The following is a 22712-nucleotide window of genomic DNA, read 5'->3' on the forward strand; positions in this document are numbered from 1 at the left end:
AGAGCGCGAGCGGCAGCAGGAGGCGCCTTTTCCGGCGGGGGAAATGCGGCGCCTGCGGCGGAGGAGGCTCGCGCCGCCGCCTCGCACCTTCCTCTGCGCGCCGCTGCTGGTGGTGGTGCTCTCGGTGCTGCAGGGCCTCGCCTCAGGTGAGGGGGCGGCGGGGGCCCTGGAGCTCGGGAGGCGCTTCCGTCTGGCCCAGAGGGGCTTCAGGCGAAGCCAGCCCCCCTATTGACGCGCGCTCCTTGCGTAGCAGGTTCTCCTCAAAATGTGCAGAAAGTGCGCCCCGATCCTGAGAGTGCCAACCTTTTTTTGTTTTTGAATTAAGGTTTCTGGCATTTATAACTATAGGAGGCGAGTGCGCAGGCATTTACTCGCGTTTGTTTAGTGCAAAACGTAACTGCTCCCATATGTATTTCCCCAACTTCCTCCCAAAAATACTCCCGCAGTTGTTGCTGATGGTAAGGAGGATGCCATGAGAGAGAAAACGGGGACTTGGGGATTCTGAACAGTGAAATGTTGGAAGTGTGGGTGCAAACTATTTCAAAAGAGAGGAGGATCTCTCAAGAAGTCAAGGCTTAAAAAAGAGCAATATATTATTGATTTATTAAATTAATATACCACCCTTCATCTGAAAATCTCAGAGCAGTATATAATTGAAAGTGGTGGGTCAGATAACAAAGAATGGGTACAATAAGCCTACCAAGACCTGATTCTTGTTGAAAATGCTAAGAAAGCACTATACTGTATTTGGAGCAATAACAAGAAAGGAAGGTGATTTATTAAATTTTTACACCACCCTATACCCGCAGGTCTCAGAAACCCAAGAACAAACCTTGGCTTTACATTGTGGTTTGGAGAGAAACAAACCACAAACACTGATTTGGATATCCGGCTAAGCCAAGTTCATGGTTGTGTTGCTCTTGGGTGGACAAACAGAGGAATGCTAGAGCTTGTGTTTAAACATATCACACCTTGATTTAGCATTATGTAAATGAAGACAGTGTGTGTCTTAGCTAATCATAAGCTAAAGCATGACTTGAAAAACTTAGTATCTGAAGAAGTGTGCATGCACACGGAAGCTCATACCAACAATAAACTTAGTTGGTCTCTAAGGTGTTACTGGAAGCAGTTTTTTTATTTTATTTCGACTATGGCAGACCAACACGGCTACCTACCTGTAACTTGAAAAACTTATATTGCATTAAGGGCAGATTGTGGCCAAATCATAATAGTTGCACTCCATTTATGCTAGTCGGGTTGCTTCTGTAGTACTGTGTCTAGTTTTGGATGCCACATTTTAAGGACATTTACCCAACTGGAGCTGGTCCAGAGAAGGGTGATCAGGATGGGGGTGGGGGGCTGGAAACCAAGACCTATGAGAAACAGCTGACATGTTTAGCATGGACAAGAGAAATTTAAGGAGGAACATGATAGCAGTCCTCAAATCTCTCAAGGGCTGTTACAACAGAAGATTGAAAATATTTGTTTTCTGTTGCTTCAAAGGACAGGAATATAATGTTGTTATTGTTTAGTTGTGTCTGCCTCTTCGTGACCCCCTGGACCAGAGCACGCCAGGCACTCCTGTCTTCCACTGCCTCCCGCAGTTTGGTCAAACTCATGCTGGTAGCTTCGAGAACACTGTCCCACCATTTCGTCCTCTGTCGTCCCCTTCTCCTTGTGCCCTCCATCTTTCCCAACATCAGGGTCTTTTCCAGGGAGTCTTCTCTTCTTATGAGGTGGCCAAAGTCTTGGAGCCTCAGCTTCAGGATCTGTCCTTCCAGTGAGCACTCAGGGCTGATTTCCTTCAGAATGGAGAGGTTTGATCTTCTTGCAGTCTATGGGACTCTCAAGAGTCTCCTCCAGCACCAGAATTCAAATGCATCAATTCTTCAGCAATCGGCCTTCTTTATGGTCCAGCTCTCACTTCCATACATCACTACTGGGAAAACCAGAGCTTGAACTATATGGACCTTTGTTGGTAAGGTGATGTCTCTGCTTTTTAAGATGCTGGCTAGGTTTGTCATTGCTTTTCTCCCAAGAAGCAGGCATCTTTTAATTTCATGACTGCTGTCACCATCTGCAGTGATCATGGAGCCCAAGAAAGTAAAATCTCTCACTGCCTTCATTTCTTCCTCTTCTATTTGCCAGGAGATGATGGGCCCAGTGGCCATGATCTTCGTTTTTTTTGATGCTGAGCTTCAGGCCATATTTTGCGCTCTCCTCTTTCACCCTCATTAAAAGGTTCTTTGATTCCTTCTCACTTTCTGTCAACAAGGTTGTGTCATCTGAGGTTGTTGATATTTCTTCCGGCAATCTTAATTCCGGCTTGGGATCCATCCAGCTCAGCCTTTAGCATGATGAATTCTGCATATAAGTTAAATAAGCAGGGAGACAATATACAGCCTTGTTGTACTCCTTTCCCAATTTTGAACCAATCAGTTGTTCCATATCCAGTTCTAACTGTAGCTTCTTGTCCCACGTAGAGATTTCTCAGGAGGTGATCAGGCACTCCCATTTCTTTAAGAACTTGCCATAGTTTGCTGTGGTCGACACAGTAAAAGGCTTTTGCATAGGAATAGAATAGAATAGAATAGAATAGAATAGAATAGGTGGAAATTGCAGGGAAGTAGATTTTGGCTAAAGATTAGAAGGAATTTAAAGGTAAGAGCTGCTTGATAGTGAAACTGCTGCATGAGGTGGTTACCTCTCCTGAAAGTTTCAAAATATTTGAACAGAGATTCAACAGGCATCTGTCAGGCTTCGGCAACCCAGTCATATGGACAAGTAAAATAATAATAATAATGCAATCTTGGATTGCATATCCTGCACTGATAGCGGGTTGGACTAGTAGGTGACTCCCAACTCATTAATTCTGTGATTTCCTTGCCTGGTTTATGGTTATCAGGACAAGTAGACCGCTGCCTTTTTGTAAATAGTTGCCTAAGAGCTCATCCCCCCACATACCGTATTTTTCTGTGTATAAGATGACCCTTATTTTTTTTAACCCGAAATTAAGTTGTTTAGCTTTGGGGGTGGTGGGGGAGGTCACTTCTGCCAATCGTTCACCTGCCTGCCTGCCACTGCTGATCGCTTGCCACTCCCAATTGCACACTTTGCCGCAGCAACCAATTGCCCGCTTGCCGCAGCTGCCAATCGCCTGCCCACTTCGCCACAGCTGCCAATCGCCTGCCCACTTCACCACAGCTGCCAATCGCCTGCCCAATTGCCACAACCAATTGCCAGCAGGCCTGGCCGCAGCCGCCAATTGCTGCTGCCAATCTCCTGCTTGATGCTGCCATTAATCACACATCCCTCCCTCTGCATTCACTATTTGTGTATAAGACGACACCCAATTTTTGCCTAATTTTTTTAAGCAAAAAGCATCGTCTTACACACGGAAAAAAACGGTATTTCTGTCAGTGGCTGATTAACCTGTGGCCTTCCAGGTGCTGTTGGGCTATAGTATAGCTCCCTTTGCCCTGCCCATTGGTCATGCTGGCTGGGGCTAGTGGGTATTGGGAGCCCAACAACATCTGGAGTACTTCCAGTTAATTCCTCTTGCCCTACATGTAGGGCAAATTTTCCTGCCTACAAACACTGGTCATGCCTGTGCTGCTGCACTCATAGAGCTCACAACCCAGAAAGTCCTACATGTTACGTGGGGTAAAACTTTATTCTAGTAAATAAAACTGTACCAGGTCCTGAGTCAAACATCCTTATGTGCCAGCAATGGGTTTCAGCTATGTCCACAAGGTTCTTCCTGCTGAATAGACGGACAAGGGACATAGTGGGTGTATTATTATTTTTTAATTTTACTTTTATATCATCCAAAGACTTCAAAGAGACTCTCAATTGGCCTAAACTGGAAGTCCCAAACCAGTGCCTGTGGGTGCCATGGCGGAAGCCTTTCAGGGCAACTGGGGGACATCTATCATCACTCAGCTTTTGTTGCCCACCAGCCATGTGGAGCTTCTGGCAGGCACTTCCTCTTCCCCACAAAGGGCCTATTTTCCACTGGGGGGCAATATAGGGATAGCCTTACTTGCTCAGCATTGTTGCCCACTAGCCATGTGGAGCTTTTGGCAGGTAGTTCCTTTACTCTTTTGATGGACTTTTCTGAAGGGGATGTTCTCTCTTGGGCAGAGCAAAAAAGAGAAGTATGTGTGTGTATTGTCTGTGTATGTACTGTTCACATATGTACAAGAAAGCATGGTGTGGCCACTAGGTATATTTTCCCTTCCTATTATTAGATAACAGCATCATTGTGTGTGGAAAACATCAATAAGGAGTGATCTCTACAATCAGAACCAGCAGGACATAGCTGACTTCTGTTAGCAGTGGGCTGTTGCCCTCTTTCTAGTGTTGGGACTAGTGTCATGACACTTACTTAAAATGTAAAATGTGCCCGTTTGTCCCCATAGTTTGGAAATCCCTGCATAATCAAATAATGTAATTGTAAATGGGAGGCTTGACTGGTAGGCCTTCATTACATACCAGTATCTCTAGAAGCCATGTGAAAATGTTTCTCTATAACCAGGCCTTTGGCTGAATAACATCCTACAACCATGGGAAGTGGGTTATTGATTTGCTTTTGTTTTATTGTGTATTTCTCATTTTGTTTTTTAATTTATGAACCATCTGTGATCAATTGAAGAGTTGTACACAAATTTAAGTAAATTTATAAATATCCTGACTGACATCTTCATGAACAACATATACATTCAATATATCTTTATGTCAGGTATAACAATTCCCTGCCACATTAACTCTACTTTTCTTCTAAGTAATTGAGCTTACAGAAACTTTTTGCAGATGTTACAAAGTAACTGGGAAACATTGAGCTATAGCTGCTTCCCTTCCCAAACTACCCAAATCAAATCAGTCAGTCCTTGTTTTCCTCTACCTTATATTGCTATATACACTCAAATAAACAAAAACTTATAAGAAATACTTTCTTGCACACGGTCACCTGGATTGTTTTAAGTTTAGTTTAAAATCATGCATCAGGTTTGAAACCCCTCTGACAATTACTGCCTTATATCATGTGCTATACTGTACTGTGGCTCAGTTCACACATAAACTAAGCCAAACCATGACTTCCCACAGACATACAGGTTCCCAGAGAACAGATTGCAGCCAATGTGTTCCACTAGTCATGCTGTATTGCTGTCAGGTAAGTCATGGTTTGCCTTACCTGTCATCTGAACCCAGGCTCATCATTTATCTCCTCCAGAGAAGCCGCTAGTTGTAAACCATGGTTTATCTTAGCATTACATGTGAGCCAGGTCAGTAAGTAGTATACTGTGGACCATGAATAAATATAAAAAGCATATTGGTATTTCTAGAGAGAAAGTGTAAGATCTATTCAAAATCTCTGTATATTCAAAGTGGTTTCAAAAACACATCACAACACTTTTCTAATATATTTTTCCTTGAGTATTGTCATAAGAACTTTCTAATTATATTTCTTTTCTCAAGGAAAATGTTCTAAATTTTAAAGAACTGGTTTTGTTTTGGTTTTCAGTCTTTTATACTGTTTCTGAACTTTGATTTGATGATTTTTTTAAAAAAGCTTTTTGTAGAATTTAAAAAATAACATAACGTTTAAAAATAAACATATGCATAATGTTGGTGCATTACCAAGCTTTTTTATCAGTACATTTATAAATAAATAGACAATGTGTACTGAAAACATGCTCAAAGAAGTTTGATGTATACTCTATAAACCAGTTTTTTTTATTTATACTACTAGTATTTTGTATTAGCAGTTAAAGTGCTCCATCTTGTGGCTCTAGCTACTGCATGTTTTTTTCTGTTCAGAAAATCTGAAACTAAAAACTTAGAAATATTGAACAGATGGGATGAAAGTAGCTTGAATAATAGATCAAGCTCAGGATGCTGGAAAAGCACAGGTATGTTGCTCAAAATAAAAACCCCAAAACCACTTTTCATATTTGGACTGAAGTTATTTGTTGTTTATATAATATGATTATATTATATTATATTATATTATATTATATTATATTATAATATGATATAATTATATGATGTTATTTGTTGTTTATATTTGTTGTTATTATAAATAGATAAATAGGTACCGCTCCGGCGGGAAGGTAAACGGCGTTTCCGTGCACTGCTCTGGTTCTCCAGAAGCGGCTTAGTCATGCTGGCCACATGACCCGGAAGCTGTACGCCGGCTCCCCCAGCCAATAAAGCGAGATGAGCACCGCAACCCCAGAGTCGGCCACGACTGGACCTAATGGTCAGGGGTCCCTTTACCTTTACCTATTTGTTGTTTAACAAACACTCAATTTTATATACAATGGATCCAGAAGTTTTAAGGACAAATTAAGTTAATTTTATGGACGCGGGTGGCGCTGTGGGTTAAACCACTGAGCCTAGGACTTGCTGATCAGAAGGTCGGTGGTTCGAATCCCCGCGATGGGGTGAGCTCCCGTTGCTCGGTCCCAGCTCCTGCCAGCCTAGCAGTTCGAAAGCACATCAAAGTGCAAGTAGATAAATAGGTACCGCTCCGGTGGGAAGGTAAATGGCGTTTCTGTGCACTGCTCTGGTTCACTTAGTTATGCTGGCCACATGACCTGGAAGCTGTACGCCGGCTCCCTCGGCCAATAAAGCGAGATGAGTGCCGCAACCCCAGAGTCGGCCATGACTGGACCTAATGGTCAGGGGTCCTTTTACCTTAAGTTAATTTTATCAGATGGGATCACATTGCCTCTAGAAGCAATTAGATTAAGAACTTGTTGAAGTTTTGTGGTCCTAGACTTAGAAGAAATCACTACTCAAATGATAGAGTTCTAAAAGTGTTTTGATGTTTTGCTTGTTTAGCCCCCTGCCCTTTATGGTGCAGTCCCTATAAACACATCTACTCATAAATCCTGTTAAGCTCAGTTGGCTTATTCCCATGTAACTAGTTGCTTGTTAAATATTTATTTCACCGCTATAATTCTCTCCTGTAAATAACACCCAAGGAAATATACAAATAATTATATTAATTAGATTTATAATTTCTATTCCAGAAACATTAATACAAGGGTCTTATTTATTAATCCATTTATTAAAGTTTGCTGTCTCAGTAATACGGAATTGTGATTCAGTAAGTGCTGTGAAATCTTAAATGTGTTGAATATTCAGTATCAAAGATCTATTTTAATATAAACATAGTAGAGTTTTAGAAAAAAGAAATAAAGCAGTATCTTTCACATTAATATATTAACTAGTAGATAAACCAATGATTAGTCTGGGGTTAACACATAGTTAAGCACACAAGCCTATTATGCTAAAGGCCATATGGGATTTCCTGTTAATTTCAGAGTTTATCCATAATTGCAAACCTTTTCTTTAGCTAGATCAGATCTCTTCATGTTTGACGCTTGTAAAATCAGGAGCTTTGGTAGTTTTGCTGAGAGCATCTTGCACTTTGCAATAGGAAATTTATTTACTGAATATAGAATATGTTTAAAGTACAGTTGCACCTTGCTTTTCAAATGGAATCTGTTTGGGAAATCCGTTCAACTTCTGAAAATGTTCAAAAACCAAGGTGCAGCTTCTGATTGGCTGCAGGAGCTTCCTGCACTCAAGTGGAAGCTGTGTTCGATGTTTGGGTTCCAAAGAACATTCACAAACTGGAACACTCACTTCCGGGTTTGTGGCATTCGGGAGCCAAAACATTTGAGTTGCAAGGCGTTCAACAACCAAGGTGCAACCTTACTTTTTTAAAGAAGATCCATCCTCTTTCCAAATGCAGATAAAGAAAGGAATAAAAGGGAGGTTACCACAGAATGATATTTTATCTTTATCATTGTTATGTGTTTGCCATCTACAGCAGCTCTTCTAGTAAATTTCTCAGACTTTTAAAAATTGTTCTTGTATGCTGCCCTTCCAAGGAGCTCAAACGGCTTTTAATGGGAATCATTACATTGCATTCTGTAAGGTTACTTAGTCTGAAAGTGAATGAATGACCCCAAAAGTGTGTGAATTTGATTCCAGCAGTAGCATCCACACCTGAAATTCTGTCCACAGCACTGCACTGAGGCTGTGTTGGAGTTTTGATGTGATGGGTAGCTCTGGCATAATTCAAGGTCGGTTCTTCTCCAAAGCCAGCAAGTGACAGGTGGGATGGGAGGGGGGTGCGCCACCATGATCCTTGACCACTGCTTCATAACCTATGATTTATTATCATGTCTCTTGTTACAGTCACTGCCTATTTATACTTGCTCAAGTTCATTGATTTTGTTATGATCAATCGTCATTTTTTTTATTTCTAAGAAGCTTGAATTTTTATGCTAACTTTTAAAAATTCTGTTTTGACAGTTCATACTTCGGCCAGTACAGATTCTAGTACATTGAAAGTTGTAGGATCAACCAATTTACCAGGTATAAAGTAAATATTTTAAATTCATTCATGTTAATCTTTTGAAAATGTTATGGCTGGATTTTAAAATACTGTTTTCTTTAAGGTCAGTTATACTATTTATATGATTATTCTGTGACACTAAGACTGCAATCCTAAACATCTAACTTGGGAGGAAGCCCATTGAACTCAGTGGGACTCATGTCTGAGTAGACATGCATAAGATTGCCATGTTAGAGTGGTATTGACTATTGCAGAATAATATACTTGCCAAAAATAATTCTAAATTTTTTAAAATAGTATTTAACTACATTAAAACTTAGAATGAGGGAGCGTCAAAAACATATTCTTGAACAGTGCTGCTTTCATTTGATAGGTGGCCAAAGCAATATGGAATGATATAAAAAGGTTTTTGAAGTTGTACACGTGACTTCGTATTTTGACAGAACAATTACCAGATTTTCCCTGTTTCCCCTTTAACGTGTACACATTTTTTTTCCTGCTACTTGTGTCTAGTATGGTTTAGAAAGTCTTGGTTTTATCTTTGTTGAGGGTATGTAGGACTGGATCCAGTTGGTTTTTTAGCATGTGCCATTAAGCATGTTCAAACAGTTCTGAATTTGTAGGAGAGCTGCCTATGTGTTTGTATCTTAAGTGCCAGGAGGATACAGGAGCCATGAGTGGAAGGGAACAGTTGCTAGAATAGGGGAAAGGACAAGACCAGGAAGGTAGAAATAAAATAGACAGGCTGCAATTAGAACCAGAAAGGAAAGAGGCTGATTCTGGGAGTAAGGGAATATTGCAGAATAGCATGGGCTGGTGAATGGAACTACTATGCTATGGACATTTAGATGTGGGTGCAGGGAGAAAATCCATACACCTAGGAAATAAAAACAAAAAAGGGTTATTGTGAGAAAAAGTCATCTCCTAGCCCTTGGAGTAAGGGTTTCACCAGGCAGTCTCTGAGGTCAAGAGACTATTTGAGGTTCTGAGGATCCTGGGGACCTGGCCAAAAAAAAAAAAAAAAAGGACACCAGGGTTGGCACCTTCTAAATATGGAGCAGAATGCACAAGAAAATGTGAAGATGCAACTTACGGCTTGAGAATTAATCTTGCAATCAAAATACTTTTCTGTTTAAAGCATAGCCTTGTTTTTATTAGTAGAATTCCATTGAACTTTTGATGTACTTTGCTTTGCCTACAATTGATGATTAAATTATACTGTATTTTCAGTCAAAGTATACGTCAAGTTGAATCATAACAGTCCACGTATTCTATGTGTAACAAAGCGTCTGAGAAATTCAGAATTGATCGATCCAATATTTCAGTGGCATGGACCTGGAGGTGACCTGGTTACAGGTAAGGTTTCTTACTCTTTTAAGTCCAGCTGGCTGCATTTGGATGTTGTACTAAACTGTTTAGTGAGATGTGACTGAGCCATGCTACTCTGTATCTAAACCTCTCTAATTGCTTAGAATTGAGGTAAAATGACACCACCCACACCCACACCCCCCCCTTCCCTCGCTTGGAAAAAGAACTCAGTGTTTCAGTGATTCCCCCCCCCCCCCCCCGAAAAGAGATAAATTCTGGTTAAAATGTTTTCTTACATATATGAGCCAGTTTTGCCCTGCCCTTAAAGACTTCGTTGGTAAATCCATGGCATAGCTTTTGTCTGGGGTCTAACGGTGAATTTTAGGGGTAGATTCTAAACTTGAGGTGGTTCTGTCAATTTTGTTGTTTTTGCTTGAAAGGTTTGCTGTTCCCAAGCACACACCTTTAGCTGCTTGTTCTAGGCAAGGCTTGACATCTGGCTAGCAGCTTTTACATAATTGATGGGGGTGCTAGTTGGGTTTTTTTCATCTTGTGTACATTCTTACCAATGAAAAGTGAATTATTCTTTGCATTTTTCCATTGTATGGAATCAAATACAATGTTTTGGAATTTGAAGGTCTGCAAACTATTAATAAACTTGAACTGACCTACTTCAGAGTGAAGACTGAATTGGATTCTTCTGCCCTTAGCGATGGAGTTGCATAAGTGAATTGTATTGGCTGAGCTGGATTGGCAAGGCAGCTATAGCAGTGGCTCGCTTCTCCGAAAGGGTATGGGAAAATGTGATGCTAATGTTCAATACCAAGATGAAGGTCTACCAGGCTTTATCAAGGTGTTGAGCCCATTGCTTTATGGAAGTGAGTTGTGGACAACTTTCAGGAGTGATGCCTCAGTGCCTTCCACATGCGCTGCGTCAGGAGGATTTTGGGTGTCACAAGGCAGGACAGAATTCCAAACAAAGATGTGCTTTCCCAAACCCACATTCCGAGCATGTTTACACTCCTGTCTCAGTGACACCTACGCTGACTTGGTCATGTCCACAGGATGCAAGATGGCAGGATCCCCCAAGGACATGCTTTTGGTGAGCTGGCCCCAGGCCCATTGGCAAACCAACTCTGAGATACAAAGATGTCTGCAAACTTGGCATGAAGCCTGGCAACATCAATCCTGCCATGTGGAAATCCCTTGCAGAGGACTGCAGTACCCGTAGACAGTCAAGTTGTTATCCATAGCAGTGACCGGAGGAGAAATGAGCACTGGTGGAGCACAGAGAGAAGAAATGCCATGGTGCATCTGCAACAGCACAACCGGATGCCTTCCTCTACCCCAGCTGCAGCAAAACATGTCTCTCCTGCATCAGTCTCTCCAGCCACAGCAGGTGCTGCAATCTCCCAACAGCTTGACCTCACCTGCAAAGGTGCACTCCTCCCCAGACAGATGGATGCCAACAACATGACAGTTTCATTTGCTTGAGATTTATTTGAAAATAAAAAAACCCAGTAGCCAATAATGGCAGTGAATTGGTGTACAAAAAGTTTCATTTAGCAATTTGGATTCTCAAAAGCCTTTCTTGTACAGAATATGTCCAATCCTAATGATTTCTAATGGTGGGATTGCAAAAGCAATTTTTAAATATGCTTTAGTTGCATCTGGAATCTCAAGGTGGAGGCTTTGCTTATTCTTGGATTTTCCTTCTCCCAAGAGACTAAGAGGCCTAAGGCAACCTTAATGTGTCTGAGATCATGACTGTATTCACATGGATTAAAAAAAAAATATTGTACAATAGTTTTGACTGATCTTTCTTTAAGCTTGTCCTTGAACTTATTTTCTGCTCTCCCTTTAGGCCAAACAGAACCTTCTTGATATTCCAATAATTACTACTAAAAGTTTTGCAACTAAAATAGCTTGTTTGTTTGTTTGTTCGTTTGTTGTCCTTTGCCCCATACTTCCTCCTGAAAGACCTGTGCTCAAATGTTCATTGCAATCTGCAGCTGCATAGTACTGACTTAGATTCCTCATAGGAATTAAATGGTCATGTCAGAATGTCTTGATTTCCATGCTAAGTTGTGCCCACCCCAGTCCCATATAATTGGATTAAAGTGGCTGTGACTCTTGTTGGATCAACATCTCTGCTTGCTTAGCCATGGGGTGTATGTGCTGGACCTTCAAATTCTACTTTGCCTATGTATTGTACCAATTTGAATATTGAAGGTTTTAGTAGAAATTGTAATCTGAGTTTGAGTTCTTTCAGTTCTTCATCCAGTGGGATACAGGACAGTTTGAACCTACACTTCCTTGAGAGGGGTTATCAATGTTCTAATAATATAAGATTGTCCAATAAATCGGAACAATGATACTTTCTGGGCAGAAATCTCAGCTCAGTATTCTTGGAGAGGCATCCCAGGAGAATGTCATGAGTGAAAGGATGTCTATTAGCTCTATTGTGTTTATTTGAACATGATAACTTACTGTCTACCTATTGTGTCCCCAGCAATTCATTTTTTTATCTTTATTTTTTATTTAACATTTTATTAAGATAATTTCAATTATAAAAAGATAGAGTGAGAAAAAAGAAAGAAAAAAGTGAGAATGAAAAAAAAGAAATAATACTCTTACATTACCATACATTAATATTCAGATGTGTATATTCTTATTATCCTAATGTACATATAATTGTCAGTAACCTAATATATTCTGTGTAAACTCATTCCAGATATCATTGTATTTATCCAAAGAAAGTCTCTGTCTATAAGCTGCCTGTTCATATGTTGCCAATGTTGTCATGTTGTCAAGTTATTGATTAAGGGGAATCATATTCTTTCATTTCATCAGTACCAGTCTTTTGGCCACCATTAGGGTGTGTAGGATCCATTTTTGCTGTTCTGATGTCAATTTCGATACAATGGGTATATAAGAGCACCTCTGAAAATCTTACATTTTCCCATAGTGTCTTGTTTATATAGTCCAGCACTTTCTCCCAAAACTTAGTAAGTGTGGGACATAGTAAAAGCATATGTTTCAAAGAAGCATTTGATAGGCCTTTCTTATACAAGTGTCAGGGTGTTCAGCAGGTTCTATGTAGTAGTTTATGTTTTGTAAATCTTAATTTAAGACCCATTGATACCAAAGCCAAGACATTTTCCCATTGTCTAGGTAATAGTGAACATTCCAATTCTTAATTTCAATCATTTCTTAAGCTCTGTGTATGAAACATATTTGTTGATAATTAATATCTCTAAAAGGTAATCACTGACTTTTTAGTTTCAAATGAATTATCCATTTGCACCAAAAATTCAGGTGTCTCAGATGCTGTGAAGGCTGCTGGACCAAACAAAGTTACTAAAAGATGTTGTAGCTGCAAGTATTGCCATTGGGCCACCTCTGGCTGATGGTGTTTTTCTCTCAGAGCATCGTACGTACAAAATTCGTCTTCCTCATCTATCAGTTGGTCCAGGGTCAATACACCTGCTATCATCCAGTTTTTCCACATTACCATCTTCTTTCCAATTATTAAAATAGGATTTTCTCACAGAGTAGGTTTAGCATGTGCAAATGAATCAAATTTATTTTTATTAGCGAATATATTCCATATCTTTCTAACTGGCTTAATTGTTTCAAGATTTGTTGGAACTTTCAAATATTTTGATTGTAATATTGTCCACCCAACTAAAGGTGTTATATATTTATACTCCAACCTTGCCCAACTTAGGAGATTACAACCGTCAGTAGGTCTCCAGTGTGTGATACTTGTCAATAAATAAGCATGATGGTATAATTCCAAATTTGGAATTCCAAATCCACCTTCCTTAATTTGTAATTGCATTTTCTTCAACAATATTCTCGGTGCGTTTTCTGGGTATTCCTAGAAAAATGGTGTATGTGTGTTAAGCTGTTGTGGAAATACCTTTTTGGGTGGGCATGAGGTATAGCCTCACTGAGTTAGGAATGTGTGTGGCCAGTTTAATCTTTATTCTTGAAAACTAATGAGTCCCATAGAAAAAGCAATATTCACAGAAATCTATACATATTTGTGAGATATTGGGACCTTAAAGTGTAATCACTTGTTCATGCATAATTTTACTATCCATGAGGTACTGAGATGTAGTTAGCCTTGGAATAAATATGGAAAGGTTGCAGTATGAAGCAACAGTTGGGTGGTGGTAATTTCTTTTTCAGTAAAACTAACTTTGTTACATTTTTTGAAATAGAAAATCAGACTGTGAAAATAACACCAACAGGAACTTTGCTATTCCGACACTTCAAAAATGAGTTCAGTGGAGTCTACACATGTTCTCTTGTTTTTAAGCCAACCATTGAACAAGATGAAAAAAGCTATTTAATCAAATATATCATTTATGGTAAGAAATTCACCTTCATTTCTGAACCATTTTTCCTTTTAAAAATATTAGTGGATTTGTTGGAATTATGAGGGGAAATCAGTGCATAGTTAAAAATCCCAGTTGAGTTTGGTGGTGGGCTTCATTGTCCTCATTTCACCCTTAATGAGCAAAATAAAAACCATTTACATTTGATTCTCATTGATAGCAACACGTGGTATATCCCAAACAGATTTTCTTTAGTCTTCTCAATCAGAAGTTCTAGACTGGGGGTTACCAACCTGGTGCCCATGGGCGTCATGGTGTCTGCAAAGGCCTTTGTTGGTGTCCCCAGGAAGCACTCTCTGACTTTTGAGTTGACAGGGAGCATATTCCAGATACCTGAATTTCTAGTTTTCCTAACTTTTAAGCAACTGAAATAAAGTTCATGTTTTATTGATTAGGAATGCACCGGGGGGGGGGGGCTTTTTTCCTTTGCTGTGGACTCCCAGCTCCCATTTGCGCAAGCCAACTTAGCCATTGATCAGGGATGATGGGAGTTCTGTAGGGGTCCCCATCCCTGCTGTAGTCAGCACTTCCTAGAGAGCTGGTTATTTTCTTGAATTAAAGTTTTGCTGCTGCTTCCTTCTAAACTTATTATTTCATACTTTTCTAGGAATTGGAGTGAAAGGAATTGAATTGGGCAGATCTTATATTATTGTGGCTCTCTATAGCAGCTGAGCAGCCCTGTGGTGCAATTGGCATCAGACCCAGAGCTTGCATAGGTGTAGATGCCGCCTGTCAGCAGAAATCTGAGCATGGTGGAACATTTCTGATCTGCTGTGATCATGAGAAACACAGCTTAGAACCAACCCCTGTAATCATGGGCATGCTGAGTCAGGCATTATATCCATTGCACTGTGTCTGTTGGACTGCTCAGTACAGAGGTATTTTCAAAAGGTTGTTAAAATTACAATTAGAGTTCCAATAAAACATTCTAAACAGATGCATTTGACTGCTTCTGTTTCACTCTTTTTTGTTTTGTGAAACCAATCATTCTTTTGTATTCTCTTCGTTTTTAAAACAAGTTGTCTCTGAGATATTCTTATGTACCATTTCCCTGCAATTATCATTACATTTAGATCTTCCCCATCCACCAAGGGAATCGAAGTGACATACATGGTCTTTCCTGGTCCTTCCCCCAGCAACCCTGTGAGGGAGGATAGGTTGACAGGTCATAACTGACTCTAGGTCATCCAGTGTACGTTGTGATTAAGCAGGGATTTCGGCTTTCCACTTCTAGTCCCAAACTCTCTTGACTTATCAAAACAGATTGGGAGATTGAGTTGTAATGTAGGCCTGGATAGGAAGAACTGCATGAACCCTGGATGATGAAGAAATCTTTGGATTTGTGTTTCTTGAAGAGCGGCCTTTGTTTCAAAAGCAATTTGATGTAAGATATACTGTTCATAAGAAAAATAATAACCCACACGGCCTAACCTCTTGGTTGTGCCTGTTGTAGTTTGGATCTTTGGTGTAATCTTTTGCTTGGATGGCATTTTCCAAGCCTCCGTGAAAACCAAAAGGTGCATAATAAAAACATGTGTTCGTTAATCAACAGTTCAGAATGTAACTCAAATAATTTTATAATACCATCAATAGAAGGGGAAAGCTGAAATGTTAATCTTGTGTTTTTCTTCTGCAGCTTACTCTGACCCTAACTTTTACTATGAGTTTACAGCACGATATCATGCAGCTCCCTGCAACAGTATCTATAACACTTCATTTGAGAAGAAGTTGCTTCAGATACTGACCAAGCTTGTCATTGAGCTATCCTGTGAGGTTGCATTACGCAAATCAGAATGCCATCATGTAAAAATGCAGAGAGCTGGAATGCAAAATGAAATCTTCTTCACTTTTACAGGTAAAATTTGTTGCCTTTTGAAGAATTGCTTGAATAAAAAATGTTGTAATACATGTATTAAAAATGTTTTACTGCCATCAGCCAGATACGTGGAAAGGCACTATTTGTACAAATGCTGTCTGAAAAGTGTATATAATAAGTAACTTATTTGAATGCACAGTTGATACTGCATTTTTGGTAACTTTCCCATTTTGTTAATTGATTGGATTATTTTAAAATATTTTGTGAATCAGAGCATACTGTTTGAGATTTCAGTTGTTTCTGTGGAACAAATTTTTTAATCAGCTTTTAAAAAACCACTTTCTCATTTATTGACCCATAATGGCCTGCTTCTCAAGCCAAACTATTCCAAACAGTGGCTTAGGGTGTCCACACATACCCAGAAAGGAGCTTGCAGTCCTAATTGTTGTTACACCACATGGAACTGTTTTCTGATTTGGGGCTCATGGGTAAGTTCTCTTCTCGCTAACCATGAGCTATAATCAAGGTTTGTTCCTGGTTACAGCTTGTGTTTAGCAAGGAAAGAGCGCAAGAAAAAGAACCAGGGATGAGCAGAACAGCTGCAAATTCCTCTCCAAGAGCCTACGCACGTTTTGCTCAACCAGGGCTTAGCTAAGGTTGGTTAGGGTGAACCAAACCAAATCTTTGGCTACTAAAATAATAGTGATCTAGTTGCCCTTCAAAATGTAGACTTTTTAGTAGCAAAATATTGCAGCTTGTATCACAGACCATAATGGATGCCAATCCTGAAACTATTCCAAGACTCAAACGTTAAAAAAATGTCTCTGTGTTGTCACTGAAAATAGTTGGGTGCTCTTTCAATTTTCTGAATATACCGGAAATCTTTCACTCAAATAAGGTACAAATAGAGTTGCAAACTGAGTTGTTGCTGAAGGTCAGAGAAACAGAGAATGATGTTACTGACATGATACTGAAGATTACTAAGATTGTTAGTATGTCGTTTTTATTGTACGGCAGCATTTTAGTTCTTAGTAGCAATAACACAGGGTGGTGGTATCAGTGCACTAAATGCATTGATTTCAGTGGGTCTTTTCTGAGTATGACTGTTGGATATCACCCACAGTTTTTCCACATTTTTAAGCCATTGCAGGATTGGTGTATGGCTTTCAATTGATTTATTTTTTACGATAGCACTGTCTTAATTTCGTAGCAAGATCCATCTCCACAGTTTTGCATTATCACTGCTTTTAACATTCTAAGCTCTATGTCTGGGCTAGAGCAGAGTTAACCTATTTAACATCAGAATGGGCTTAGTCCTAATCAAAAGTGTGTGGAAGGAAATGTATGACTATGTATATGTATTTCTTAAAAACAATGAAGATGAGAGTTAAGGGACTTAGAAATGTGCAAAAACACATTGAAGTTGTAAGTTAAGGTGTTAACTTTTGTGCAAAATGTTTTCCAGCAGGCATGGGAAACCACCCTGTGGGTCATACAAGGCCCTCCAGGCTGCTTTCTCAAAACCATGCTCACCTGCCCCATACCTGGTGGCTGCAGAAAATAGGCTTGCACATCAGTCCAGTTCGAGCAGTATCCTCCCCCACCTCCAACTTTGATAGGTGGGCAAGAATACCCACCTCTCAATTACCTGGTGGCGATATGATGCTAGATAATTGACAGGTGGGTGATCTCACTCACCTGTCATAGTTGGCCCACTAGGGTGGGAGAGAGAAAGAACTCGCCTGTCGGGCCCAAACATTTCTCCACTCCTGAAAAAGCAACATCCTTTTTCAGTTGTATGGGTATAAGAATATAATTGTAAAATTCCTAACAGTTGGTGACCCTTGAATAAGAAATAGGGCTTTTTTAAAAACAATCAAGTGGTATATAAATAAATAAACAACAAAGATTTTTTAACTTCATAAAATTCCTGAGATTTATTAAGAAATGTGGCTTAAAGGTTTGCATTTAAATGGATGCAGTTAATGACCTTGGAAAACATGAATGCTTTATGTTGTGCAATGTGTTGCTTCCCTTGTAAAGCAGAACATTATTTTACAGTTGCTTCTTTAGATAGAGAGAAAGGCAAAAGTGTGTGTCAGAAAAGTGCATGCGACGTCACAAGAAGATTACGAAAGGTAGTGTAGATCCACCTTAAAGGAAATAAAAGTCAGCAGAAGTTTACCTTTGTTTCTAACTCTTCATCATTTAAAAAGGGATTGGAATGTTTAAAAAGGTAATAATGATGACCCCTGGCTTTGATGACTTCAAAGGGGGTTGGGATGCATTCATGGAGGATAGCTTTGTCAACAACTGTTAGCTATGTGGAGCCTCTGGGTTAAAAGGCAGTAGACCTCTGAATACAAGTTTCTGGGAACTGTGGTGTTTAGTCTTTGTGTTCTGTTTATAAGATTTCCCTAGTCAGGCACTGTAAAAAAACAGGGTGCTGGACTAGATAGATGTTGGTCTGATCTAGCTGTGCTGTTGCATTGTAAGGTTATGAGAAGATGGTTCCAAATTTCCTAATCATAGAATCATAGAATCATAGAATCATAGAATCATAGAGTTGGAAGAGACCACAAGGGCCATCGAGTCCAACCCCCTGCCAAGCAGGAAACACCATCAGAGCACTCCTGACATATGGTTGTCAAGCCTCTGCTTAAAGACCTCCAAAGAAGGAGACTCCACCACACTCCTCCTAATAAGTCCTTGCACCCTCAAAAAATAGTTTTAGAAGCCAGTTGTTGACACACATTATACAGTAGCATCACACAATGGATTTGAATGCATAATGGAAGCATGTTCATGGAAGGAGGAAGAAATTGCTTGCAGCATGTTGAGTTCTCCATGGCTTTTATTGTGCAATAGTGGGTAAACTGAATGAACTACAAAGCTGAGAGAGGGCAGAATTTGCTTCAAGCTGAAAAGACTACAGGATGTCAGATTTTGCTCCAATGAAATGGTGGTTCTGACTGAAATCCTTTGCTTTTTCCCATAAAGGTGAATGACCACCATTCATCCATATGGAGAAATACAAAGCACTGAATAAGAAACAGCATAGCAAAAGCTATCCATCACTACAATTTTATCTGGCAGAGGTTCCCCAGCATACAGTCTTTCCACAAATATCCTGCCGGTCATAATGATGGACTTCTCACTATTTAGAATTTGTAGTAATATTACTGGCTATTGCTACTAATGAGGTATTTTTTCATGATATTTTCTAATATTAACTTGAGAGTATTAGAAAAACATTGGAAACCCAGAAGCTGTATCCACATACACAGATTAATTAAGCAAAGAATAAGATAAATTGAACTTATTCTTTGGTCTCTGTGCAGTCACACACAATGGCTATGATCAAGAAGACTCTGACCAGTGGTTTTCCTTCTTACTTAGGGAAAGGCAAAAGTCATCTCTCACATAGTACTTTGCATTTCAAAAAGAGAAATTTGTGAACTTGCAGGTTTTCTGTACTCCAAACAGCAATTCTTATCTTCAAAAGGGCTTCCATCTGCAGATCAGTCTTCCCAACGTGAGCCTACCCATAAGGAACTCTGTATTGAGCACTAGTGGGTGGAAACATATCACTCCTACAGTTATAGCTACATTTTCACACAGGGGATTAGCGCTGTCTCCCACTGCTGGTTGCCTGTTGTGGGGCTGTGGGTGGAGGCAAGAGAAGAGTTGCAGGCGTTGCAAATGGCACCCAGCCCCCACCCTTCATGCGGAATGCAAGAGTGGCACCTACAGCTGTGCATTAGGATCGCTAAACAGGGCCCATGTATAAATAAGCTTCAATTAGGTGCTGGGCTATGAACTAAACTCTTCCTGTAAGCTATGGTTTTCTCAAAAGGTTGCTCTGTGTGTGATCGCACAGAAACGTAGACAAGAATTGTTCAATCCCAGCTATTCAAGACCATCCCCACTTCCTTTGTGTGGCGAAGGTAAATTTGCTAGACTGAGTCCAACTTTACATGATTAACCAAACTGAACACCAGTGCTACATTAAATTATTTTGTTGCCTTGAGTTTTACACGAGTGTGTGTGTGTGTGTGTGTGTGTGTGTGTGTGTGTGTACGTACGCACGCTACTCATTATCCATGTCAGTCATGGCTAAAAATTTTACTAAGGTTATAGGCTATTTAAGAAATAAAGTACTTTGTTTAAATGCCCAATTTACATAACCATATTTAGATATAGATAGTTTTGGTGTAATATATGCAGAGGACAGACTAAAGCTGTGCCTCCATGACCATTTTTATGCTCAAGTTAAATGCAAAAAAGATTCCCCCCCCCCATCACTTACTATCTTCAAAATGTCAGTGATACCTCTCAAATGATATCAATATATTCTGGATCTCTTCTGATCAATTGGTGCCCTTGGAATCTTTATGGACAAAATGTGTGAAATGTATATTATGTATTTTAGGCTATTTTTTATGCAAGTAAGATGTTTGGTATTTTTCAGTGGAAACTCAATAAAAATGGCTAAACATTTTGTCAGTGTACTTGTAGGCTATTGAGCAAACTGTCTCATTTAGCATTCAGAATGGTACCAACAACCTCTTGTGGCCTATAGACTAGTTCTAATAATGCCTGAATGGGACTTAGGGTTTACCATGGAAGAGGGAACGAAAGGAAATTCTTACCGTGAATTTCTATTCCCAGAGACTCCTGGAGGGCAGCCTTTATGCTGGGATGGCTCCTCTCCTCTGACTGGACAGGCAGGGTCACATAAAGATCCTTGCTGGGGGAGGAGTCATTCCATGGTCCCCAGACCAGCTGATCAAGCAGGAAAGAACCCCTCCCCATACATTGCCACATTGCAGGTGCTTTATTTGCTGTCCCCCACTTTGGTTGGCATCTTTCGTGGCGTTCATGTCCACCTCAAGTTCAAGAGTTTGGTTGTATCCCCAGCCATGCGTGACTCTCCCAGAGTGGTGGGTGCTGTCCTCCAGGAGTCTCTGGGAATAGAAATTAATGGTAAGAATTTCCTTTCATTCCCCAGAGGCTCCTGGAGGACAGCCTTTATGCTGGGACTGCCTGAGCTTCGCTGACTAGAGGCATTATGGCTGTACCACCCTTTGCAGCACCTTCCTACTGAAGGCTGCGTCAGTGGATGCTCATTTGTCCAGTCTGTAGTGTCTAGTGCTCTGCATATGTCCAAGGCCCAATACCATATTTTTCCATGTATAAGACAATGCTTTTTGCGAATGAATGAATGAATGAATGAAATGTGTCTTCTTAAACACGGATGGTGAATGCAGAGGGAGGACATGTGATTAATGGCAGCGGCAAGCAGGAGATTGGCAGTGGCAATTGGGTGGGTAATTGGTGGCTGCAGCAAGGCCTGCTGGCGAGTGGCTGTGGCAAGGCGGGCAGGCGATTGATGGCTGTGGCAAGTGGGCAGGTGGGCTGTTTGGCAGCGAGTGGGCAGACAATTGGTGGCTGCGGCGAGGTGTGCAATCAGCAGTGGTGGACAGGTGGGTGAGCGATTGGTGGAAATGACCTCCCTGACCCCAAAAAGCTAAACAACTTAATTTCTTAATTTTGGGTTAAAAATAATAGGGGTCATCTTATACATAGAGGGTTTTATACATGGAAAAAGACTGTGTGTGTGTGTGTGTGTGTATATGTATGTGTGTGTGTAGCAGCTGATTGATTGCAGCCCATTATTATATGCCGTTTCAGGAGCGCCTCATAATTAACACCAATATTCCAAATTAGTGAGGAACTGATCACAGATCATTCCGGAGACAGAGGTTGGTCCATGGCAGGGACACACTTCCCAGGTCGCATCCATTCTGCCTTTCAAGGTGACAAATATGGGCTTAAGTGACACTGCAGGATGCAGTAAACTCCCCAGAACCTCCTGAGGAGCCTTGCCAGGAATTTACCTCATAAATCCTGTCTTTCCCCTGCCCAAACAGCTCCACTGCCCCGGAGGGCAGCAGAGCACGATCATCATAAATTGTGATGTCAGCCGGAAACATCCATGGCCCCATTGAATGCTGTTGATGCGCCCCCCCGCCACCGCCGCCTTGGAATGTGCTGTCAGCCCTCCCAGGGGTGTTTTTCCCACTGTCCGGTAGACACTGAGATGGCTTCCTGGAGCTATCTGGAGATTGAGGAGGTGAAAACTTTACACCCCTGATTATCTCCACACTTGAATGAGACCAATAGGGATTCAGATTTCTAAAGACTGCCTCTTGTGGTACTTGTTGGGATATTGCCAGGGAGACGGAGGCATCAAGCAGGCCCCCAGTTGTCTCCGGACGATCACTGGTCTCCCGTGGAACAGCATCAGTCAATTAGCAACACGAGCCTCAGAGACATTCCAAGACGCATGCACACCCTTTCAACAGTGTCTCCACAATGAAAGATTCAGACAGGAGAGCATATTTACAGCTTTATTTAACGTAGTTCAGAACAAAGGAAAAACATGACTGATTGCCTCTGTGTCCAGGAAAACAGCCAGAGCAAAAGAGAAAGTTCCCAGCAGACAGTGCTGGACGTAAATAGGCATGTGATACACAACAATCATTCTTGACTCTTTTAAGGTGGAACGGAACTATCCTAACAGTACTACCTCTTGTGCCCTGTGGAATAGGGAATTAACCTTAGGAATGAAGGGTCTAGCTGTAAGACCACCTTGTCCTGGTGGAAGATGCATAACTGGGTGTCTGAGGATTGGGCTCCTATCTGAAACTCCTCACTGATGTGATCACAACCAGAAACACCATCTTTAGGGTTAGTAGACAGGTATCTGTTATTGCCAGGTGCTCGAAGGGTGAGCCTGTTAAGG

General features: G+C 40.6%; 1 protein-coding gene across 3 annotated transcripts in view; it reads left to right on the forward strand.

Annotated features, from left to right (window-relative positions):
• Positions 1 to 11: 11 nt before the first annotated feature.
• ZPBP (zona pellucida binding protein) overlaps positions 12 to 22712 on the forward strand; it is a 33022-nt gene continuing 10321 nt past the window's right edge. For 2 of the 3 annotated variants that reach the window (XM_083583992.1, XM_083583993.1), the window contains exons 1-6: positions 12 to 146; positions 8332 to 8394; positions 9605 to 9730; positions 13912 to 14061; positions 15725 to 15943; positions 17966 to 18042. In XM_083583992.1, the coding sequence (XP_083440118.1) occupies positions 44 to 146; positions 8332 to 8394; positions 9605 to 9730; positions 13912 to 14061; positions 15725 to 15943; positions 17966 to 18042 (738 nt within the window). In that variant the 5' untranslated portion in view covers positions 12 to 43. The remainder of the gene's footprint in view (positions 147 to 8331; positions 8395 to 9604; positions 9731 to 13911; positions 14062 to 15724; positions 15944 to 17965; positions 18043 to 22712) is intronic. The other variant, XM_083583994.1, reaches the window with a different exon arrangement.

This window comes from Podarcis filfolensis, assembly GCF_964270895.1.
Source record: "Podarcis filfolensis genome assembly, chromosome: 13".
Classification (NCBI taxonomy): Eukaryota; Metazoa; Chordata; class Lepidosauria; order Squamata; family Lacertidae; genus Podarcis; species Podarcis filfolensis.